Source organism: Montipora foliosa, chromosome 6, assembly GCF_036669935.1.
Source record: "Montipora foliosa isolate CH-2021 chromosome 6, ASM3666993v2, whole genome shotgun sequence".
NCBI classification, from domain to species: Eukaryota; Metazoa; Cnidaria; class Anthozoa; order Scleractinia; family Acroporidae; genus Montipora; species Montipora foliosa.
This window is the reverse complement of record NC_090874.1, coordinates 19,069,695-19,094,258: the sequence shown is the minus strand read 5'-3', so window position 1 is coordinate 19,094,258 and position 24,564 is coordinate 19,069,695. Positions and strand designations below refer to the sequence as shown.

Here is a 24,564-nt window from a genome sequence, read left to right as displayed (position 1 = left end):
AGTCCGATCAACTTCGACCTAGTCTATTTTTTCTCTCAGTATCACACATGAAACGGAAAAGCAGACATCTGTACTGATTGGAATTAAAAATATTATTGTCGCAGGGTATATTATGGAAAGCTGACCAGTCATGTTCGATTTAAAATTAACAAATTAAAAAGGAATTTCATTATGAAGAATTATTGTTTGAATAATTGGAGACTTACGATTTTTGGAGACGATGACGATTTTTGCCAACGACTTTTGCATACTGTTCAACTAGCAGTACGCCATGACTTTTGACCATTTACACGCTGACGACTCGTGGACGGACGTCTGTAGTAAGGGTGTCTTCAGTGGACTGATTCGCACGAAGCCGTTTGTAGTGGTGCACCTACCTACTGAGTCTCATGCAGAAGTCGTAGACGAAAATCATAACGTCTAAATCGCCCTCAAGGTTAAATGTTTGTTGACTGCAGAGAAGCTAACTACATTTACTGTTTACTTTTAATGGCCAAACTGCAGAATACCCTGTATTTGCATATGAATGGCGCGTATCAGTAATTGTTTAGATGCATCAGTCGTATATGATTTCTGACTACTTCCCACATTTAACGACCACAGTGATTTTCATAATCTCTATTACCAAGAATTTATATACTTAACAAGTTAAAATTAACCTCACATTCACACTGAATCGAAACTGTTAACTGATCATGGCAAATAAAAAAATCTTGGCTTTCAGGAGAGGTGGTGTTAACCGAAAGATCCGGATTGTATTAAGTGACTGGATACGAAAGACTGGAGGATCAGTTTCGTACGTGGCCGGATAGGCGGATACCCCGTGGAAAATCTCAGAAAGTTGATATATTTCCCCTCCACTTATTATTATGAAACTAAGACCACCTCATCATGCGTTCTCTTATGTTATATAACTTTTATAGGAAGCACCGTGCACACGTGAGCCGAACATGCGATTTGTCCTCTTTGCGATCACTATGGTTATACGTAAAGACGGGCATAATCGGTGCAAGACAGGAACAAGTGCGCTAAAAATAATTTTGAATTTTCTTTTGGGCAATAGTACGCGACTGTCGCGTCTGTACAAACACCAGAGATGGCAAGACCAGTGAAATCGATCTTTGAGTGTTTTGACGATATTTGACGAACGACTGTTCGTGCACGTGCCGGGATTACAGTTGGAAATTGCCATTTCTCCTGCTACATTTATGCCTACAATGAACCCGACGCAATTTAACAGAGGTGGTATCGTTTGGAAACTCACTTTCGCACTAAGCGCGACCAAAACAAGAATAAATTAGATAATTCACTCTTGACCAAAATCAGTTTTTCTTTGCTATGCAAGGTAACAGAACACAAGGGATGGTTATCCAGCACTTTTGGCCGCAGAAGAACGACGGAGCGTTCGGAGAATCGGTATAACGTTTGGTTTCACTGATCTTCAAAGCGTTTCATTTTTGATTGTTTTAAGAGTCAGGGACGCGGGCTGTAAATGAATTTCAGATTTTAATGAAGCATATCATTATCAGGGAAAAAATCCAAGTCCGTTTTGGTCTGTTGTTTGATTTGCGAAGGCACGTAGACAAGTTCTACACCAAACAAGAGTCTGTTCAAATGAGTAAAAAAAAACAAAACAAAAAAAAAGAACCACAGACCAAGATAGGTATCATTAACTCCACCATTTATGATTTTGCTGTAAATAGCGAAATCTGCCCCCATGAGAGAAAGCTCATTTTCCATTTTCTAAACCAGAACTAGTTACCCCTAATCTAGATCTGAGGTTTATTGCAACCAAAAAAGTCGAGCAAAGTTTGAAGCCGAAAGAAATCAAGCCGTCCCGCTCACTAAGTTGCCTGTTTGCCTTCACGGGATTAATTTCAATAAGTTGGCTTTTCTACCAAACATTAATTCGAATCAAACAAGAAAAAGATTGCCGGGTAAAATTTTCTTAGTCACGGTACTGACTCTGAGCTGCAGAGAAGCCAGTTATTTACTGCCTCGGAAGTGAAATATTGATCCTCTTATTTACGAATTACTCTTCATCAAAGCCCCGACGCTTTCTTTATAGGTAGTCAGACATCTCAGTTCAAAGGTTTTTCTTTCTTTTCAAACAAGTATTGTTATCCTTTGCATTTTATTGTTTTCCAAAGTTTATAGATGATGATAGCTTTAAAAAAATAACCATCGTATTTTTTCCGGCAAGTATTCGAATTTCGGACTTTTGTAGAAACTTTTCGAATAATTTTCAGAGATCTTTCACCGCACTTTTTACAATTGGTAGCTAATATTAATAGTCATTTCCTTTCAACGCAAATCCGGAATATTAATATTATCCCCTTGCATGGACTTAGCAGGTAAAAGCTCGTATGATCAATCAGTGCTTGCACGTGCAAGCGTGACTGTTCACGTGATTCAGTGACGGTCTACTCTGATCCCACTTGTAAACTTCACGAATTTGAGCTCATGTGGGCTTTTTTTGAACTTTTTTTTTCAGTGAACTGATGAATACAGCAAGGTTCTGAAATTGTTCAACCATGAAAAACCTAAAATTAAGAGATATTTAACCGTTCACGCTTAGTTCCCGTTCGTGACGTCAAACCACCAATTCGCATTGTTGACATATCTAACCTTTGTAACGCCAGTCCGCAAAGTTAAATAAAAATTAAACGCTTTCTGTGGTTCGATAAACGTCTCAAAAATTGACAACCAAAGAGCCAAAGGATTTCAAATGGAATTCATCTAAGCAGGTCATCTGAATTGATTCTTTACATGGATTTTATTTTTAATACAGCGAGAGGGAAAAAATTACTACATCCCAGTCACTTATCACATGGTAGAATGTCATGTCTGCAAATTCACGTGCTCATATAGATTACAAGTGAACTGTGATTGGTCACATTCTGTGTAGCTTGATTATGTTCACGTGGAGATTCACAAAAATCTTGACTTCATAAACAACGTCTTCCACGGAAACGTTTTCAATGTGAAAACTTACGGCAGCGGGAGATGTTGTAAGTGCTTTGCATCTATTTTCCTATCAGCTTTCTGTCGCTGGATAAGACGTTTTTCGAATCGTTCGCTGGCACGAACGCTTGCCATATATGTACCTTGTTAAGCTAACGTAAGTTCTCTCCACGAAATCCACATGTGTTTACGTCTAGTTCTGTGCAACGAGAACATCTGTGAAATTATGCCTCCGACAGAGTCTATGAAGTCTTGTGGCGTTGAATTGAAGGGTTCCTGCAGTAAGAGTGATACAGAACTCTGTAAGAAAGATAAAAGAGTTTATTTTGCAGATTCCGTGGGACTTTCTCTCGTTTCTGTGGTGTATTTACCATTACCTGAGCCGAAACGAAGGTTGACATCGCGGAAGTGGTCTTCCATCTGTGAAGAAAAAGGAGGACTTTTAAATTTCCCTCAGCCTCTGAAAAGGAAAGACTTCAATGAAAGACTCAACCAGTTAAACGTGTCTTTAGAAGATATTGTCATACGAGACTTTCAAGTGAATGGAACAGTGAAAGTTCGAAATTTGGCGTACCACAAGAGGATCACCGTCCGCTATACCATCGATGGCTGGTCGTCTTATCGAGATGTTGTCGGGCGGTACATCGAAGGATCGAGCACTGATTTTACGGATACTTTCGCGTTTGAAATCGCATTGCCCTCAACACTGATCAAAGACTGTAAATTAGAGTTCGCTATTTGCTATAAAGTTCTCGGAGTAGAATTTTGGGACAATAACAGCGGAGACAATCATCGGGTAATGTGCCTCTCGCCTTCAAACCGTTGGAAATATAACAACAAATTTGATTATTATTATGCACAACACCGATACGTGGGCCTTAGATTTTAAGGAAAAAATGAGATGGATGTTTCTTACTGTTTTCCAGGTTATTTTATGTAACTGAAGTATTGTTATTCTAAATATGGAGCACAGCGAACAAAGGATCGTGATGCGAGTTGGTCGGTCATTGAATGAATGAGATCCAAGGCAACTGTATATCATTTCGGAGCTAAGTTATTTCAGTGTTCATATGTTGGAAGCTATCCCGTTAATGTAATTGTAAATCGAAAGGACTTGAAATACTGTTGCACCCTCTGATATATCTGAGACGCAGCAAGGCTTCTGGCAAGTCTTATTAGCTTGGAAACTGCGTTCGGTGTTTCCAACGTAGAAAGAATGCACTATCTTGCGCCTCTCGTCATTGTTTTACCCATTTTCTTTCCAAAAGATTAAAAATTTGAATTGCGTGATAGCTCAACTTTATTTCATTCCTTGCAATATTGGACTAAAGTACTAAGTGGTATTGCTCAGTGCGGCTAAGATAAATAACATTGTTTGTATTCATTGTCAGTACCCTAGTAGGTTTTATTGCATGGATTGTAAATCGTAGTTTCTGGAGATCCATGGTAAATATTCCCTGAGATATTTCACTGGTCAATATCATGCTACAGGAACAGGAAGTTCCGATGCATTGTACGTGATGTGGGGTCTTTGTGGGTTACTGTAGGGTCAAATGTTGTTAAGCTAGATCTTTTATGATTGGCTAGGCGTGCTGCTCTATTAATAATAGACTTCTCTTCTTCAAAACAGTATTTGAGCACCACAAATTTACACTTGGTAGCATATGTGGTCCTAGCTTTCTTTTCCTTCCTTACCATGGCAAAAGTGGGCTTAATTTAAAAAACAAAAACTGGCAAAAATGCAAGCATGGCCAGTTAAATGAAAACTTGGTCTGAAAATTGGCCTCCTACTTGTAGTCAAATCTGTAGGTTGCTAATATTTTTGGCAGCAATTTTTTGAGGCGGTGTTAGCATATCACACTATAGGTAGTGGCAATGTTAGGATCGCATGGAGATGCTTTGCATTTAGGATGCCACACTCACTGACTCTGAAGGGATAATGTAGGTGGTACTGAATTCAACTCCACCTCACACTAAATGCGCATTTGATTTCTTTCTGGAAGTTGAGTTTCAAATCACTTGGTTAAATTGCAGGCATCAAGCTTTACTGCTTGATTAAATAAGATCCTCTACTTTCCATTGCTTTATCCTTCATTAATTCAAGGTCTCAATATCTCACAGTTGAAACATCCGTGATGCCTCAACCAGAAGCCATGCTATTTGAAAGGAAGACTTAAAATCAACGTTGTGAACAGTGGAGAAATCACCTTATTTAAAGGAAAATTCAAAATGAAGAGTTTTGTCTTTTCTCTTTCTATCATCATGATTCTAGAATACTTTATTTTTGTCTTGTGGCAAAGGCAACTGAAGATCACTATTCTAACAAATGCGTCAAAATGACGTCATGTTTGTTTCATAATGAATTTAATTTTACGGATATTTACTTTAAATAACTCTACTGGGGGGCGAAAGCAAAATGATCTTGGCAGCAAAATATTTGCAAGCACAAAAGTGAGTTTTGAAGAAACCCTGTAGGTGTCACTTCTGCAAAGGGTTTCTTTCTCAGTGAGAAAAACAGCAATGTTATCTAGTTATTTTAATCCTCTTCATTAGCATCAAGGCTCTTCATTGCATAATAACAACACTGATTCATCCTTTAAATCTTTGCCATAATGCAGCATGTTCAGCAGTGCGAGATAGGATTTATGTCTTCATTAACAGAGTAGATGTTGAATGTAATGATGCAGATTCCCAACTGAACAAAAGCCAATGCAAAGTTGTAAAAATTAAGGATGGGAGACTAAGGGCAGTCAGTCAGGACAAAGGAAAAGGCAACAAAAGTTTTCAAGAATGGACAAAAGAGCTCTTTTGCACCTTATGAAATGGACTTCTCTGAATGAAAATACTTAAAACTGGCCCACTAAAGAACCTGGATCAATAAAAAATGACGAATAATAATTATCAAGAGAAGAAACAAGATTAATGAGATACATGTAAGAATTCAATTCAAAAAATGCACCCAATATCAGCAAATAAATTTTGTAAACAAAATAAGTGATACAAGGGCACATACTGCATGACCAAAGATATTTGGAAAATATACCTACAGTGAATCACTAAAAGGTTTACACACATCTTCACATTAATTAAATCAAGGTTGAAAGCGCCGGGTGGTGTAAATGTTCCACAACTTCGAATTGGCGTTTTTTTTGTTTTAATTTTCAATGTTTGAGACAGACCAATCTGTGTGAGATTAGAATGGAATCAAGAGATCATTACACATATTAAGAGGTAAAGCATGACTTACTGTAAAAACAAAAATATTCAATGGCACTAAGCCATGCATGACAACCTTTTTCTTTGGTTTAATTTTCAATGTTTGAGACAGACTTATCTGTATGAGATTAGAAAGGAATCAAGAGATCATTACACATATTAATATGTAAAGCATGACTTACTGTAAAAACAAAAATATTCAACAGCACTAAGCCATGCATGACAATTAACCTCATGTATACACAGGAACACAAACTTGCTTAATTAAAGAAACTAAATAAATGTAATTATTATAAGTAAACATTAGCTAATGCCAAGAAACTGAAACCTCCCAACAACAAAAAACAAAATAATGTTTTAGGTATGAAATTTTACCATAAAACAGAGAGATTCATGCAGTTATGAAAATGAATTCCCTTATTGATATTGATTAGTGAATGACCTTGTAGTGTACTACAGGCCCCAGTTGTTCAAAGGGTGAATAGCACTATCCACTGGATACCTCAATTGGTTTTGCTAGTATTTATCCGTTGGATAGTGATTTATCTGGTGGATAGTGCTATCCACCTTTTGAACAACCGAGGCCTGGTGAACATTTTTTAAACGTTTCTACAAAGTTGGATCAAAGTACTTAATCACTTACACTGTAATATCTACTTTGCCTTGATAGTGATCTCTCTAAGTACTTATGAAGGATATTAACAACAGCTAGGTTCACTCAAAAACTATGTCCCAATCAACCCTTCCACTCCTGTAAGGGCCACTGAGACTTATAGATTTTACTCCGTCTGACACCAGACAATTTTACTTGTCAATGGGGAACCCCACAGGAGTAAAAGGGTTAACTTTATTTCTTTTTTTCCATGACAAGTCTGAAGATATATTTCTATAGAAGTGCAATAAAATCTTCAAAAGACCTTTGTAAGAGTAGCCTTATTCCATCGATGTGGAAATATTGTCGTTTACCAATTACAGACATACTGCACTTATTTATGTGGAAAATTTTCATTGACAAACCTTATGTTAACGTGCTAACTGAGCTACCTAATCAATATTGTTTGACTGAGCCATGGCATGTCAATAAATTTTGTAACTCAGCATCATTTTCATGCAGTCATGCTATCTCTCTACATGAAACCAATCAAGACCCTAAAACTGGGTGATGCTGTTAGAAGTGGAGCATTTTTTTACCACTTTTTAAAACACTATGGTGTTATTTGTTGTGTTGGCATCAAAGTAGTCAAGAGATAATATTGTTTGATGAATAAAAAAGATAAAAGAAAGCTGTTGCATCTAAATTAAAAAAAGAAGTTCAAGCGTCTGATATTTATAGTATCTTCAGATATTTGCCATTTCCATGGACAAAATTTTAATTTATACATGTTAATTGATTGATTGCTCTGAGAGGCTTGTCTGTTTTACCATAATGTTAAAGGAGGAATGGTTTTTAAAGGACACCTCCACTTCACCAAAAACATAACTTGAAATCACAGAAAATAACCTTTACAGTCAAGTCAGTCTAGTGTATTTTCAAAGAAAGTGTTTGTATCCGAAATGAATAACTTTTAGAATTGCCTATTTTTGCTTTCAAATTTCGCAGGTGCCTGTCCTATAATTTGTTATTTAGACACAAGATCTTTGTGTCAGAACAATTGGGCAACCTGACACGTCACAATAATTGTTATTCAAGATGGTTGCACCTGCGAAATTTGAAAGTGGAAATAAGCGATTTTAAGATTAATTTTACTTTTCTTGATATAAATTTCGAACAAATTTGTTTGTAAAGTTAACATAATATTCTTCCCTTTACGTGGACCTAGATGCTGTTAACCCATAACTCGCTCAGACCCCATTGATGAATAAAATCATCTGGCATTAATCTCATGTTGACATAAACCGCATTACAAAAACAAGGTTTCAAATTGACTAAAGTTAGCTTACAGAGATGAATTTTAACTGCATCCAAAATGATGCATGAAGAGTTTGGAAGCATTTTCACAAAGCCAAACCTTTAGTTTGTCAAGGGTTTTTGTCACATTTTATTTTTGTACTGCTTGACAAATGCTAATCTGTATTTGAATTTCTAATAAATTATCTCTAAAAGAAGTTTTACTGTCTTGGTCTTCCCACCCTTTGGAAAATACGGTAACTTTTCATTTGAGACTTTTGCCAATAACTCTGTCTTTGCTTCGAGTTTTTGGAACATCATATTATCTTCATTACTCAATGGAAAGCAAAATAAAATATCAAGTCTCGAGTAGTTCTATTTCTTTTTTTTTTTTAAGGGAACAATGTGGCAAAAGTATAGCCAGAATGTACACTCACTGTGTATGTGCCTACATTGTAACCCTTTTCTTAGCAAAAGAAGTGCTTATATTTTCCAGATCTAATGTGAAATCTTGCTTTTCTTTTTGACCCTTTACTCTCTCATGGAACTGCAGGTAAGAACTGGGCAAGAGATGATGTAATGTATCGTTAATAATAAAATGGCTGGAGTAAACTAATAGTACTAAACTCAGTATCCCCACATTTCAGAGAAAGCATATAAACTGTTCTTGTATGCAAATTTCTATAATGGTTATTATTGTTGTGCACACCATTGGTTCTGGTGAGGCAGTTTGTTTGTTCCTTTGTGTTTGTGTGTGCTTGTAATTATAAGGGTTCGGTTTTGTGTGTAATACATGTAAATTAGTTCACTCTGGTATAAGACTGACAAGAGATGACATTGCAATAAAGAAGCTGTAAGTTTGGCGTCTGTGAGTATTTCTCCTTTTTGTGGTTAAGTGCGTTAGGTGACCATTGAAGAGAACAAAAGATGATTGTTACAAAAGGATTCTGGATAAACAGACCAATGACTTGGTTGATGACAGTGTCTTCACAATAAACTTATTACCATTACTCTTCTGAATCTGGACAAGATGACCAAGTTGGATTCATTGCAATGCCAAAGCTATAATTTTGCAAGCAACCCTGTGACTCGTACATGTACAATCAAGCAAGACAGTCAAACTAAATTGGCGATGAATTACTGATCTTGAAGAAGGGGAAATGCTATTATGCCTGAACAAGGCCAGAAATGTACCACAACCGAAGGGGCTTGAGAGCACCAAGACAACACAAGAGATTAAGCTAAGAAGATTGCAAAAACAAAATCCTCTGGAGTGCTGTGCAAGTACATGCAAGTCACATGTTCCCTTTGCTTTCCCATCGTGCCTTCTGTTCAAAAGCCCAGTGTGGCTTGGACCTCTTTCTCTTCCGGGTTTTCTCCTCAGCAACAGCCTTTCGCTTGGCATAGTCCCTGCACTCCACAGCCTGGGCAACTTTGATGACAAACTGGTGCTGCATAAGCTGTTGGTTGAGCTTCTCTGCTTTATCAAACTTCCCATCCTCGATCGCGGAATCCAAACTCTTTTCCATTTCACCCTAAATCATGCAATGCACGTCACAACAATCGACTAAGGCCACTAGAAATGTAAGGATATTCTCCTTATTCAAACACCTTTTATAAAAGAGATCTTGTTTCTCAATCAGGATTAACTAAAAGAAATGCTGCACTATGCCCAAAATATATATAAAGTTAATTTATTATTTTATTTTTATTTAATATTGGTTTATTGAACAAAAAAAAAAAACAAGCACAAATTTTCATTGGCTTAGAGTGAACGCGGATGCAAACAATGTCAGCGCTGTAGCCAGTATGAGGCAAACCAAGGCACTTGCCTCGGTCCTTTTTTCGTGATTTTTTAAAATAAAGAGTGGCTTTAAAATGTACTCATCATAAACGCCTAAAATACATGTACCTAGGGAGAGAATTTAACATGGACATTGCCTCGGTCACAATTTTTTTACTGGCTACGGCCCTGAATGTCATCTGTCCACGGAACTTTCTGGAAAGCTATCGGTATTTTGCTTTGACGTCATGAATTTGAAACGCAATAATGTGATTAGCCAATCAAACTGTTTACTGCCCATACTTGTTTGTTTTAATTTTGCCAAACATTGGTTCGTGAAACAAATTGTGGACACTTTTACAAGGTCATACGAAAGTCGCTCTAACAGACTGAGTGGATCAAGATCACGATGACCATGATGTTGAGGATGACGATGATGATGACAAGTTTGATGATGATAATGATAAAAATACATGGCAAAGGAAGCAGACCTTCAGGGTACATGCAGGTCCTGGAGTTCCAGCTTGGTCATCTGTCATGCCGAGGGAAAGCACATGATGATCAGGTTGGATATAATGCTGCAGTTCACGCCAGCGTGTTTCATATCCCTTTGTGTCTTTATTTCTGCTGAAATGCACACAACAAATTGAATACATTTACCCACAGTTGAGAACTAAACAGTTAAAAGTGTTTGGGCCTGTTTAATTCCTGAATCTAAAATGCTAGTCAATAGTCTTCCAATTTAGACATAAATGCTGATTTTAAAGTTTAAGCTCGCATCTGAAATTTCGAATTTTTGGACAGTACTGTTTATTAAAATGGAAAGCTATGAGAATATGTACGACAAAGTTAAGCAACCTTAATCGCTTTTCGATGGTCACTGCTTGATTGTTTAATTTAACAATCTCTAGCTATGTAAATGTCTCTGTGATAACTTTTGTGTTTTGTTTGTGTGTGTGTATGTGTATTTATGTGCGTGTGAGCCTGATTATTGAATTTAAAGTTGCATTATTGTGATCCCACTTTAAAAGCCTAGGTATTTTTGGGACAAACAGTGTCAAATAATTATATTTAAAGTAAAAAGTAATAATAATAATTTAATGATTTAACGGTCTTGGACTTTCGGTGACCCCTATTTTTCTTTCCAGAAACGGATTTTATTTACAATTATCTCCATGTTGTCCAAAAATGAACAAAAAATCAATGTGGGAAGTTAAAAAAATTTCAAGATTTCTGCTCACGGGACATCAAATTCTGCCATCTTGCGGCTGCAAGGCACGTGAAACTGTGGTCGCTAAATGCGAACTTGATCTTTAAGGAACCTCAACAGTTGACTAAATTCACTTAATAAGTCCACTTAAACAATATTTGGCAGAGAAGATTTCACTTTAAAGATTTAATTGCAATAATTTATATTTGGGTTTACAGACACTGGCCTTATTCGCTAACGAAGCCCAATTTTGTCACATTTTGGGTGTTTTTCCGGGCATGTTCTCTCCAAAACGAAGTCGGTGACCCCCCATTTTTTTTACATTTCTGACATAACTAACTCATCATCTTACAGTGGTAAAAGTTTCAGAAAAAAATCAATGTTGAAAATTTTTCGCGCAAACGTCCTTAAGCTTAAGAACGAGGCATCAAGGGCTTATTTGAATAAAAACAAAAGAATATTTAAATGCCGGCCATTTTGGAATAAGGTGTATTGGAATCCATGTTATGATTACCGGTAAATGACACTGCGGACCAGGGACTGGTTTTGATTGGATTGCAGGCTCAAACCAGGTTAACGTAAAATGTTATTGAAAGAATAAATAACACCGGAGCGTCACTTTTTAAGGCTTGGCTAAATCTATAATATTATTAGCTAATACATTACACATCCTCCCATCCTCATGTAACAATGCAAGAAATTCAAAATCCTGTGTGAGAATAAATTAAATATTTAATTCACATCAATATTTAAAAGGAATTATGCGAGATGCTTACTTTTCTGGATCATGTGATGACGATATTTGTTTACACTTTTTGCCAACTTTACAGTGCACACCATAATCTCGAAGGACTGCTATTTCTTCATCACTTTTCAAATTATCCAAAACTACCAATAATAAGCAAAACAAATGTATGTTACTTTCAAGAGTCCCACGAAAGTTGGCCCAGCAAGGATTGTTCATGGTCTCAACTTTGGTTACAAGCCAGGACGGTGACAGACAAGTTTAAACATTATTATAATGTTTTCACTAGAGCGGTTTTGAAATGACTGTCGTAAAACAAAAACCATAGTAATTACTTTAACCAATCAAAAAGGACGGAAACAATCCAGTAAGCCAATCAAAACTTGAAGTAATTACACGTAGCCGACACAAAAGGCAGGAAAATGTGCACGCGCAAGCCACAATTGGTTTTGGCTTCACTTCTGATTGGTTGAAAAAAGTGGCGCGAAAACTTTGAACCAATCACTGAGTGAAGTAGATGCAAAACCAAAGTAATTAGCTAATTATTACTTTCGACACTCAATTGAAAACCGCTCTATTGACCTATTCACATCTAAAGCGGCCCCAAATGATGAGTAAGGGCCAATTTACATGGCACGATTTTGTCACATGCGAGAAGCTCACGACATGCCTACGACATGCCTACGACATGACTTACGATTGTCAAAGCCTTTTAAAACATGTTTTAAAATGCTACATTTTTCCTGATGTACATAACAATCGTAAATCATGTCGTGGGTCTGCCATAGGCCGTTGTCGCATGCCCCAAAAAATTTACCTTATAAAGAGGCCCTAAAATCATCTGGCATTAGATAGAGTAAAATCTTTAAGTCTATCTATCAGGTTCGGAAGGGTTAAAGGGGACCTACATGTTGTTAAATACATGTAAGGTTTACATGTAGAAGGTATGCTACATAATCATGATACATTAATGAGAGGCAAATTAGTAGTGGTTTAAGGCTGACTCTGATTGATTATGTCTTTATTGAAAATAAATCTGTGCAGCAAACATGCACAACTAACAAACAGGACTTTGTATCAGGCCTTCTGATATTACGCGATGGTGCGATTTCGCACAATCGACCTCAAATCGCATCCGATCGCACAATTCACGAAAAATCGCATAATTCACAAAAGGACGCACAAAATTTATAAAAGAAAACATAAATCAACACGTTTCTTAGAAATTCCTGCATAAATACGCCATTTTTAAGATGATTTATCTTGGAAAAAGGCTAAAAATCCTTTGCCACCTTCGATTTCGTAAACATTCGAAGTTCAAGGCCTTATTTTGCATGTCGGGGACTTTGTACGAGTCTCCTGCAACACAAACACGCACTGATATACACACCACTGAAATGACATAGTTGCCTTCTCTTGGACAAGAGATTTGTGAAAAAAAAGGGAAGTTGTAAGTTTTTCGGCAAAATGTAGTTTCTTTCGTTGAAAACGGATAAAAACTCATGGATAAGTTTGTTGAGAAAATGCCCGCTTTTTCTTCGACGAAGAAGGAAGTTCCCACCTTCCGCCCAATTTGACAGCTCACGATCCAGCAATAAAGTACCTCACAGGTACGGTCCACATGGACAATGGACTGATGTTTTTCTTGTCGTGCAATATTAGGGCCGTTTATACGAGAGAAAATAAGCCGCGGCTTACTCTGGCCACGGTGTACAAAATACGCAAAAGGAACTATTTATACGAATATATATTCCCAGGTCAATATAAGCCGCTGCTTGAAAAAGACGTGAACGTAGATTTTGTACCATTTATACGGGGTGAACATTGGAGTGTTATGTAAGCCGCGGCCAGAGAAAGCCGCCGCTTATTTTCTCTCGTATAAATGGGGGTATGGCCCTATTGTGATTGACCATCTTCGGAAGTTCGTGGTTGACAAGCACCTTGATCATTCATTTGGCATGTTAGCTGTGTCCTTTCAACTTTTAACGTGGTGCACCGGTAGTGCAGAAGACCTCATTTTTTTTATTTATCCCAACTAATGTCGATCGAGATACATAATTACTGTTCCTTTGTGTTCAAAATGCCTTTAGGGTAGCAAAAAAGTATTTGTCTTAACCTGAAACCTTTTAAAACAAGCTTAAAATTGCTGAGAAAAAAATCGCATAATTTACATTATTTATCGCATAATTGGCCTTTCTAATCGCACAATCTGCCCTGAAAAAATCGCATAATTTGCATTTTTTAATCGCACCCTATCAGAAGGCCTGTTGTATACAATATAAAAAGACTTAGAACTTTAAGAATTAAGTATACTGTAAATATCAAGGCTTAAACAAGGCATCTGTTCATAAAGCTCTCTTGAAACGTTCTGTCTTCACTCTGGGTAGAATTACATTCATGCTCACGTTCACATAGAGCTCTGCTACATTCATCTGGAAGAATTTCATGTAGGATGTGACAATTCATCTGAAGTTATCTTCCTGAATAGTTCACAGCCTCTTTTGTCAAGGATGACTGACATGGGTGTGGCATCAGAAAATGTAATTTCTGACGGTTGAGCGTGCGAATAAGACATAATTGATATTTGATATTTCTACGGCACAGGACCAGAATTAAGGGTCTGGGTACGATTGGTGCGAGGCATGATGGGTATCAGGTTGTCTATAAAGTGTTAGCCATTCTAGGCCTGTATCAGTCCGTGTAACTTTTGTTTCTTTTTATGAATCGTTATTGTTTTGTAACTAGAGACCCTTTCAACCCCGGGGGATCATGTCACCGCATTGGTTCAGGGAATACGTTTCCAGTTTTTGTTCCTCATGGGGGTTTTTTGGTTTTTTGTATCCGGCGGTGTCACAGGGAATCGCTTTCCTGTAGATAGTTTAAGTTGTTGTTATAGTTTCGCATGAAGGTTGTTCACGCCTGCTGCTGGTGCAAGGCCAAAAGAAACCAAAATAAACCTAATGGATTGCATTTGTCTGTGTAGTGAAGTTGAAATTGTAACCAAACCTCAGTGTGTGTCGCCTTGTCTGATGAAGCCATCGATGCAATCTAGATACTTAAACAGCGACATTATCACAGATTCAAATAATCTAATATGGATTTGATCTTTACTGTGCCCATACCACTTACAGACTCTGATGATGTACATCAGATTCCTCTTCTGGAGACTTTTATGATGCTTGACAAAAAAAAGTGTATTCAATATAGATTGTTTTATTAGAAGTTATATTTGGAGAAATCCAGTGACAAAAGTACATGTGTTGTCATATACAGAGCTCTCATATTTCTTTTTCAAGAGAAAAATAAAACTCTAAGTAGCTGTAGCATTAAGATAAACTTTGGTGCCTTGGTTAATAATGCTTACTGCTGGTAACCTACACCGTACAGGTTCTTGAAAATTCCATAGGGGGTGCAATTGTACAAACTAACTGCAGGTTCCTAGCCAAGCAGATTCAAGATCATGAGTACAATACCAGGTGCATGTACATGTATAACACCACAAATTGTTTTTAATGTGCTTGTAACAAATTTCTTACAGCGCACTTCACAAAACTTTGGACGGACAGTTTGCACAGTTCGTTTTAAATTGCCAAAGTTACGTGAGCACTTTAAACTTAGGAATTTTATCATGCAACTGCCAATCAAAGGGCAAACTTGGAAATGAACTTGGGAATTTCGTGCTGAACTTCATGGGAAGGTGGTGAAGTAATTTCACCATTGCTTTCTGTTGTTGTTTTGAAATGAGTGCCTTCACTGCGCAAGGTACATTGTAAGCCAATTCCAAGTTTAGTTTGGCAGAAAATTATTGAATGCTGGTTAGAATGGAAAGGACCATCTCAAATAGGACAGGAACTGAGACTTCCGAAACAAACCATTGCCAACATTGTTGATAATGTCATTCGCAGAGGGAATATCGATTAGCCAACAAAGGAGGAAACAAAAGTTGGTCAGCTTATACTAACCATGTGAATATTCATATTACCAAGCCCCGCATTAACAGCAGGGAAATCCTCAACAAACTGGTAGAGAGTATTTCGTTTGTTTGCATGAGAATGCCCTGTCATGTATATCTATAAACAGCACTAAGATCTTGGTTATCCTCTCAAGGAAGTTACAGTTACTCTGCAAGAATAATTGACTTTTGAAAATGAATTTAGCAGCTACATGTAGCTTGTGCAGCTACTGTTCCAAGGACAACGCATCTTTTGACGAGTGTTCAATGGTGGGGACTATTCTGGGACTAACTAATTGCACTTCCTAAATATCTAGAAAACAAACTTTGCCACATTCCCAAGACGCTCGGTGCGGTGCTGATCATCACAGTTATTAAAAGTTAAAAAGTTTTACAAACTCGGAGCTGAAAGTTAAAACTTATGAAATATTTCGTCCGTTTTTTCAATCATTGACTGATGAAGTCCGGTTGAAAAAACGGACGAAATATTTCATAAGTTTTAACTTTCAGCTCCGAGTTTGTAAAACTTTTTAACTTTTATTATGCTTCCGGAGCAGGAAACAAATGTTTTTGATTGTATCACAGTTATTAATTAACGTTACTACTGAAAACCACCGATGTCTCTGCCCCACCCACTTTCGCTCATAAATAGTTCAAATTCTTAAGAGGTAATGGCAGAACTGAGCGCATACACTGTATGGAACGCTCTATAATCGTGGAAAACCTTTCGGAAAATACATGTACTTGAGAATGAAGATTATACTAGACATTATCGGAAAAGGGGGAGACTCCACCACAGGTTTCTTTGTGGGAAGTTTTTTTGCGATTACCAAGTAAGAACAGAGATAAATTTTGAAAACGTGTTTTTCCATTGTTCCGGTTGTTTTGTACACCTTAAGCCAGTGGGAAAGGAATTTCATCAAAATGTTTAACGAAAGTGGGCGGGGCAGTGACTCGATAATTTGGGCCCATTCCACAGATCTGTGGTTTTCGTTACGGTAGTACTTGAGCAGTATCAAAAGGAAAGCCTGAAAATCAGGATGGAACGGGACTTGAACCCTGACCTATATTATACTGGTGCAGCTAGTGCCCTACCAGTTGAGCTATCAAGAAACCTGCTACATGTAGCTTATTATGTGAGTTCATATTGAGCCTTCAGAGGATAAAAATATGGCTTTCATAAATTAACTTTCATCATATTCTCAAGTTTGTTTCAAAGTTTACCATTAATGCTTGACAGTTACTGAAATTCCCAAGTTTGAAGTGAACTTTGGGAATATAAAACTAACCTTGCAAGCTGCCTGTGCAAAGTCTTGTGAAACGTACTGTAAAAGTCTAGATTATCTATGCAGTATTAGAAATAGCATCCCATTGGTGTCTTGGTGATACCATACAGTACCTGATTTTGTGACTTTGTTTTTCAAGCCTTTAATTCTCTTTTCTGTGGAAGTCTGACAGCATTTGATTCTTCGTTCTTTCAACTGCTGAAATTTCTAAAAAAAATAGAAATAATAATTTTTATTACTGTTGTACATGATAATGTGATATTACATAACAGGGAATCCTCTGTCTTGGATCCCTTTCTTTCCAAAGAGATTTTCTGATGTTTACAGTACTTATAAGACAGTGAAACCAAACATCCATTCATTTTTATAAATTATTCAAAATAACAAAGACATAACTTAGTGAACATCGTTGATTACCACAGGGAGAGCAAGCTTGTGAGTTCAATTTTTTTCTTGGTTTAAAATTTTTCAAACAGTTCAATTGTGAGCCAGAATTGAACTGGTTTAAAAGATTGTGAACCAGGAAAAAGTCTTGTTCTCAGAATTTTATGATAAATCGGGAGAATCTGATAAAAATCGAGAGAGCGGGAGGCAACACATCAAATCGGGCGATTCCTCATCAAATCAGGAGGGTTGGAATGTCTGACACTTGCCTTCCAATGGTACTGAGTTCCACGCTGGATTACCAGACACACGGTCAAGTGAGTAATGTGTTTAACAGTTCCCATCTCTGCCCCTAAAGGTTTTTCACAGCACTCCTTCAGGGTGAGACGAAAATCTAAACAACTGCTTGCCCAAAGGGCAAGCAGCTGTTGTTGAAATTTACCAGCCCGGAGCTTTGATCAGCTAGCCCAAATAAAATGCGTTAATTATAAAGTTGATTAAAAAGACAAACGCAACTAGATTCATTTTGACAACGTTTCGACATCGTCCGATGTCATCGTCAGGCAATGAATTTTAATCGGATGAAGCATAACTTATAGTACAAGAACAATAGAACAATAGAACAATATATACAATAGTACGCTAACAAAAAATTTGAAATCTAAGTAAATAGTTTTGCCCTGACAGAGTCTGACTGTACATTAAGTGATGGTTTCAATTCTTTGATGTAGAACATCTCATGAATTAAGCAATCAAATTTCGATGCGCATTTCTTTAAGACACTAAAACTCGCCGCTGGGGGTGCTGTTGTTTGGCCATGATCTGCTAGGCGGTGCCTCCCGATAGCTGAGTATCTATGTTCCTCAATTCGTTGATGCAAGTGACGAGCTGTATAGCCAACATAGCTCGCATCACACGAGCCACATTGAAATTTGTAGACGACTAGTTGTTGGCTGACTAATGATGGTTTGGGCTCACGGAATTTAAGGACATCCTCGAGCTTGCGGCTGACAAAAACTGGCTGTAGATCTATATCCAGTTTCTTATTTAGCTGAGTAAGTTGGCGCTTCACAATATCGGCTGGTTTTTGGTCAATAAATGGCAAGACGATTCTAATGGTGCTTTTATTATTATTGCTGGTAGATTGTGATTCGACATCTGATGTATTGATAAAGTTACGGATGGTTGCCTCAATCAATTCAGACGGGTATCGTAGCTTGTGAAAAATTGATCTTATGTTTCCACATTCTTCTTCAAACAGCTTGGTCGTTGAGGACAGACTGTACGCCCGGTGAAGCATTGTCTTGAGTAGAGATTTCTTGTATTTGTTGTCCACATGACTCTGGTAGTGCAACAAGAGGCCTTTGTTGGTCCTCCTAAATACTACCATCCGCTACTACAAAAAGAAAAAGAACTGGAAGCCATTGTTCGTAGAATTCTCCCAAAAGAGATTGCTGACACTGTATGCTTGAAAGGCTCTCGTCTTGCCCATCTATATGGGTTGCCTAAGACACACAAGAAAAACCTCTCGGTGCGTCCCATCTTGTCTTCGACCGCTACGTACAACTACCCTCTAGCGAAGTGGTTAGATGATAAGCTAAAAACACTATCCATTAACAACTACACAATTTCTGACACACTCATGTTTGCTGAACAGTTGAAAGAGCTCTCCTTCGATGAGGATGACATCTTGGTTTCATATGATGTGACGTCACTATTCACGAATGTACCGCTTGACTACACGTTAGACCTGCTTGTGGAAAAAGCCTTTAAGGACAACTGGTTCTGTGCGACATATGATCTGACCATCTCTAAACAAGATCTTCTTGAACTGCTAAAAATCGCCACCAAAGACCAGCTTTTTCAGTTTAATGACAATCTATACCTACAAACTGACGGAGTTGCTATGGGCTCCCCGTTAGGGCCTCTATTAGCTAATGTATTCCTGTGTCATGTGGAGGAGATGCTAGAACAACAAGACAAACTCCCGTCATTCTACAGAAGATACGTAGACGATACCTTGGTTGTCATAAGAGATGTAGCTGAAGCAGAACAGTTCCTAATTACGCTAAATAACTGTCATCCATCTATTCAATTTACAATGGAGCTAGCGGTAAACAACACACTACCCTTCCTTGGCATGCTTTTGATGAAACAAAGAAGTAAGATTACCACAAGCGTATACAGAAAAACTACCAACAAAGGCCTCTTGTTGCACTACCAGAGTCATGTGGACAACAAATACAAGAAATCTCTACTCAAGACAATGCTTCACCGGGCGTACAGTCTGTCCTCAACGACCGAGCTGTTTGAAGAAGAATGTGGAAACATAAGATCAATTTTTCACAAGCTACGATACCCGTCTGAATTGATTGAGGCAACCATCCGTAACTTTATCAATACATCAGATGTCGAATCACAATCTACCAGCAATAATAATAAAAGCACCATTAGAATCGTCTTGCCATTTATTGACCAAAAACCAGCCGATATTGTGAAGCGCCAACTTACTCAGCTAAATAAGAAACTGGATATAGATCTACAGCCAGTTTTTGTCAGCCGCAAGCTCGAGGATGTCCTTAAATTCCGTGAGCCCAAACCATCATTAGTCAGCCAACAACTAGTCGTCTACAAATTTCAATGTGGCTCGTGTGATGCGAGCTATGTTGGCTATACAGCTCGTCATTTGCATCAACGAATTGAGGAACATAGATACTCAGCTATCGGGAGGCACCGCCTAGCAGATCATGGCCAAACAACAGCACCCCCAGCGGCGAGTTTTAGTGTCTTAAAGAAATGTGCATCGAAATTTGATTGCTTAATTCATGAGATGTTCTACATCAAAGAATTGAAACCATCACTTAATGTACAGTCAGACTCTGTCAGGGCAAAACTATTTACTTAGATTTCACATTTTTTGTTAGCGTACTATTGTATATATTGTTCTATTGTTCTATTGTTCTTGTACTATAAGTTATGCTTCATCCGATTAAAATTCATTGCCTGACGATGACATCGGACGATGTCGAAACGTTGTCAAAATGAATCTAGTTGCGTTTGTCTTTTTAATCAATTTTATCACAAGATCTAGACTTATTAAAATTATAAAGTTATCAAGTTTATTGATCGTGCTAAATATCAATAAACTTCAGCAATATGCCCACGGCAACTAATGATATTGCACAAATTAACAGTCCAAGGTTTTATACAGTTTGTACTCTAGCAGCATGAAAATTGAATCTTTCTTTTTTTTTTTAAGATATACCGCATACTGATCTGACCAGATCAAAACGAAAGCAATCTAGAACATCGTGACTTGTTTCAAAAGGTGCTCTCATTTCAACCTGTCCATTACATGTACATGACTGTGTGTATTTGGAACAAAGAACTTTAAAAAGTGGCTAAGATGACAAAGGCCTCTGACTTAACTGAATCTTAGCCTGAATATGTACCATATTTAATAGTCAACCTCTTAACATTTAGAAATGTTGCTCAATGTCACTTTCCCGCGAAAACTTGATATCTTTACATGTAAAAAGATCACCATTGCCATGGTTACATTACAAAACCCGCCTTTGGAAAAAACCAGTGAAGCAATTCACCATCGATAGCTTTTTTTTTATTGTTCAATGATGTGCCACTTAGTCAAAACAAATGGTTCAACAATGTTTCACCAGTCCGTTTCGATCATAAAATGATATTAAAATCCTTCTGTTGAGCAATACGAAAATAAAGTTATAATTTTAACAAGCACAAATGCTTAACAATGGGAAATACATGTATATGAGGTGTAAAAAATAATGTAACACTCAACGATTTACGTCTGAATAAACTTTGCACTGTTTACATTTCAACTATTGCCTGTGTCATGTATTGTTGATACATTTTACTGGTTCGAAGCTTTGAGGCCTTTCGGGTTTGAAACTTACATCGTTATTGGTCTAAAACCAACCTCAGTCTGGTAACTGCTACAATGTAGTCTATATGTGATGAAATTTTTCATGTGTTAGTTCGTGGTCTGCGTTTATTTTCATCTTGAAAGTGAAAATTTGTCGCTATCTTCAGCAAGGCTTTCATAAATTTCAAAAGGGCGTTTACGTTATTGGTCACTGTTTTACAAAGAATTTTCTTTGTTAAAAGGTATGGAAGCCAAAGCTGTGCTTGCATGGTTTTCTGGGACTGAACAAAATGTATCCATGAAAAGAAAATCTGAGGAACACACACACCCATGCTTGTAAATAAATTAAAATAATAATTATTATAATACAACAGAGGGGAAAAGAAAAACAATAACAACAACTACCGGTATTGCAAATTCAGTCAATATTTACTATAATGTCAAATGATGTTGGCTTTAAAACATTCCTAGAATTGAATTTAACTTGGCAAATGCTTCTTGCCCCTCAGGCATGTTTTGATGACAACATGCTAGCCTGACTGGTTACTCTACAGTAGCCCCAGGCTATCGGACAGCACTTTCCTCGCGCTCTGCTCCTTGTCATGATATTCAGAACTTTCTATATGTCATTTCTAATTCTCCATTCACAAAATTCTTGGACTATCATCCAAAACTATCTCCTGTCTTTGAAAACAAACACATTTTTTAGCTTAATTAATTAGTTAACCAGTGGCCACTTACATGTTTTACTCTGTCTAATGTCAGACGATTAATTTTCAATCATCAATGTGGGCCTCCTCAGGCCGTAAAGGGTTAACCACTGAATACCCTCCCACTTATTTGCATGAGAATAACACCTGGCTCGGTCGTTCTTCAAACGAAAGGAACTTTTACCTATTAAATAAGTTTCTAGTCACTCTAGCACTGGAGCACTAATTGGGGACAATGTAAACTGAAATTAACAATGAAAGCAAATGAAGTCAAATGTTGGTTTAAATTGAGGAGAGAGGAAACTGGTCCGGGAGTACCCTGAGAAAACCTCTCGGTGCAGAGTAGACAACCAACAAACTCAACCCACATATGACGCCGAGTCTGGGAATCAAAACCGTCCACATTGGTAGGCGAGTGCTTTCACCACTGTGCCATCCCTTCACCCCAAAGAACAAAAATTAAGGGTGGCAGGGTATTAAGCAGTTACCTAAATCTTGTTGGATGAACTTTGGTTTGATTTGATGTACAGTCTCGTCAATTGTTAGTTGAGAACATGTTAGCTCTATAAAGCTCGAGCAAATAAGGTTATTGTCAATTACCGGTACATGTATATGGTGCAATAGAATTAAAATCCGGTCACTTTTGTCTTGTCACACCGTGGCAAACTTTGAAGAATGAGGCATATTACAAGACGCTAGTCATAGACAAAAAGTGAATGGATAGCCTTAAAGTTAGCACAATAGACCTTTTCATGGTTTCTGAAGCCATCTTAGTTGGGGAGCAAACGTGGCTTAAATTACAGTGAATGTTGGGGATTTTGGCCGAATTCAAAGCTCTATAACTCCGCTGCAGACAGGCAGATTTCAAAAAATTATAATAATTATTTTTAGTCATAATTTTTATTAAAATCATTCACTCAACAATAAATTAGATCATTGCACAAGGCACAACGTCTGAAAATTGGATGTTAGAAATCTCACGTCCCTTCAAATTTTGCGGGAATTATGCATAATCTTGTTTACAAGAGTTTATATGAAATTTACAAATTTCGTTTACAGTCGTTATAGTTTGATTCGGATCGTCATACTTCACTAAATTAAGTTCAATTAGAATTGCCTTTTGAGGGGCATTCTTGCTATCCACAATCGTCAGACCTTAAAGGATTTGTAATGGTTCGAAGTCGGCAAAATTCCCATATAGTCACTATAATTTAACCAATGGGAGGTTTTCAGGTGACGTCATCGCAGCCATGTTGGTGGACGAAAACAAAAGATCTCACATGCATAAGTTTCTTTTGCTCGTCCACCAGAAGTCGTACATTTCTCTATTGTTAATGGTGTCCCTAGAGGTTGGTTGAAAACCTCCTATATATGGCGTCAGAAACCGTGAAAAGGTGTATTCAACTCTAAACTTTTGATTTTGACAAAATAGGAAATATTGTACCTCCCAATTTTCTTGTGATATTCCTTTTGGAGGATCTTTTCTTTCATTGGCACCTTCTCCTTTGATCAAAGAAGAATCTTTTCCTGGGGGAGGGACAGTGGAATACATCACTGTCTCGACAGAAAATCATCCTCAGCTCATCTTCAATTCAACAACGCTTCGAAGACGCCATGTTGAATCTTGATGTCTGAGGGCGACTGGGTCGAGAATGAAGAATTGGGGAGGTGGGGGGGGGGGGGGGGGGGGGGAGGGGAGCGCTCTCCCAATATTGAAGGTGAACAAACACAGATTGCTCAGTTACGGTGAACTACAACTACGGGTAAACTTCGGAAAATGGCGAGAGATTACGAAAAAGATAAATCTGTAATTTAACTAGAAGTCTTTTGCTCTACTAAATGTGCAAATGAAAACAACGAAGCCTTATTAGGTATACGGGATATTTAGTGAGAAAATAAAAGAGAGACGGGACATTTGAAAAAAAAAACCCAAACTGAGATACAAACCACAGGAATTAACGGGATACAGTATATTTAGGCCAAAAATTAAATAGATCACTAACTTATTAACTATTAATGAACTATTAAGTAACAGTAGAGGTCACAGAAATAAAAACTAATAAAGACACAGCTTTTCGCTGCTGACATATTAATTTAAGGTCGGCTTTAAATCTTTGATCAACAGTGTCTCCTTTATTTTACAGTGAGTGTCGGATCGCCCTTTCGCTAAAATTTCAAAATGATCCCATTTTAAACTGTGATCCGGCAGTGGATGTAACATGGTCCGCAGGAGCCGACGCATGATAACCATTAATTAAATGCCTTGAAATGCTCAGTTTTTCTGTCATGCAGTCGTCTTTTAGTTTTTCTGATATAAAAATCATTGCAGTCCCAACAGACAACTCTATATTTCACCTACACGAGAAAAAAAAATGACAAAACGATAGCAGCTTGCACTCTTCCCATTGAGAAAGACAAACCTCTTATTGGTATCATAATTTCCAATTTCCCAGGGGCTGAGTATGGCCCCCTTCGCTACAGGGCACTACCCTGCTCCCAGAGGTTTTTCTTATGCCACGAGAGAGCCA

At 37.6% G+C, this 24,564-nt stretch overlaps 2 protein-coding genes across 3 annotated transcripts; one reads left to right on the top strand and one right to left on the bottom strand.

The window, feature by feature from the left end:
- The first annotated feature begins 2,820 nt into the window (after positions 1-2,820).
- Positions 2,821-4,256, top strand: LOC138006902 (protein phosphatase 1 regulatory subunit 3B-like). The gene has a single exon (XM_068853528.1). It carries the CDS (start codon positions 3,146-3,148, stop codon positions 3,851-3,853), a length of 708 nt encoding a protein of 235 aa, XP_068709629.1. The 5' UTR covers positions 2,821-3,145; the 3' UTR covers positions 3,854-4,256.
- Positions 4,257-6,253: 1,997 nt separating this feature from the next.
- LOC138006903 (protein FAM204A-like) lies at positions 6,254-23,675 on the bottom strand. Of its 2 annotated transcripts, none has more exons than XM_068853530.1 (5): positions 23,481-23,675; positions 17,158-17,251; positions 11,838-11,949; positions 10,343-10,478; positions 6,254-9,603 (listed from the first exon to the last, which is right to left on the bottom strand). In XM_068853530.1, exons 1-5 carry the CDS (start codon positions 23,586-23,588, stop codon positions 9,364-9,366), a joined length of 690 nt encoding a protein of 229 aa, XP_068709631.1. In that variant the 5' UTR covers positions 23,589-23,675; the 3' UTR covers positions 6,254-9,363. The 2 variants fall into 2 exon arrangements, with proteins under 2 accessions (XP_068709631.1, XP_068709632.1); XM_068853531.1 differs by having other exon boundaries at positions 10,343-10,475; positions 23,481-23,669.
- Positions 23,676-24,564: the final 889 nt, after the last annotated feature.

Excerpts from the sequence above, each read along its gene's own strand:
- LOC138006903 (XM_068853530.1), bottom strand. The coding sequence starts at position 23,588 with ATGTATTCCACTGTCCCTCCCCCAGGAAAAGATTCTTCTTTGATCAAA. Across the intron at positions 11,950-17,157 it reads AAACAAAGTCACAAAATCAG|TTTTGGATAATTTGAAAAGT; the intron begins GTACTGTATGGT and ends TATTATTGGTAG. Across the intron at positions 9,604-10,342 it reads GACCTGCATGTACCCTGAAG|GGTGAAATGGAAAAGAGTTT; the intron begins GTCTGCTTCCTT and ends TGCATGATTTAG.
- LOC138006902 (XM_068853528.1), top strand. The coding sequence starts at position 3,146 with ATGTGTTTACGTCTAGTTCTGTGCAACGAGAACATCTGTGAAATTATG.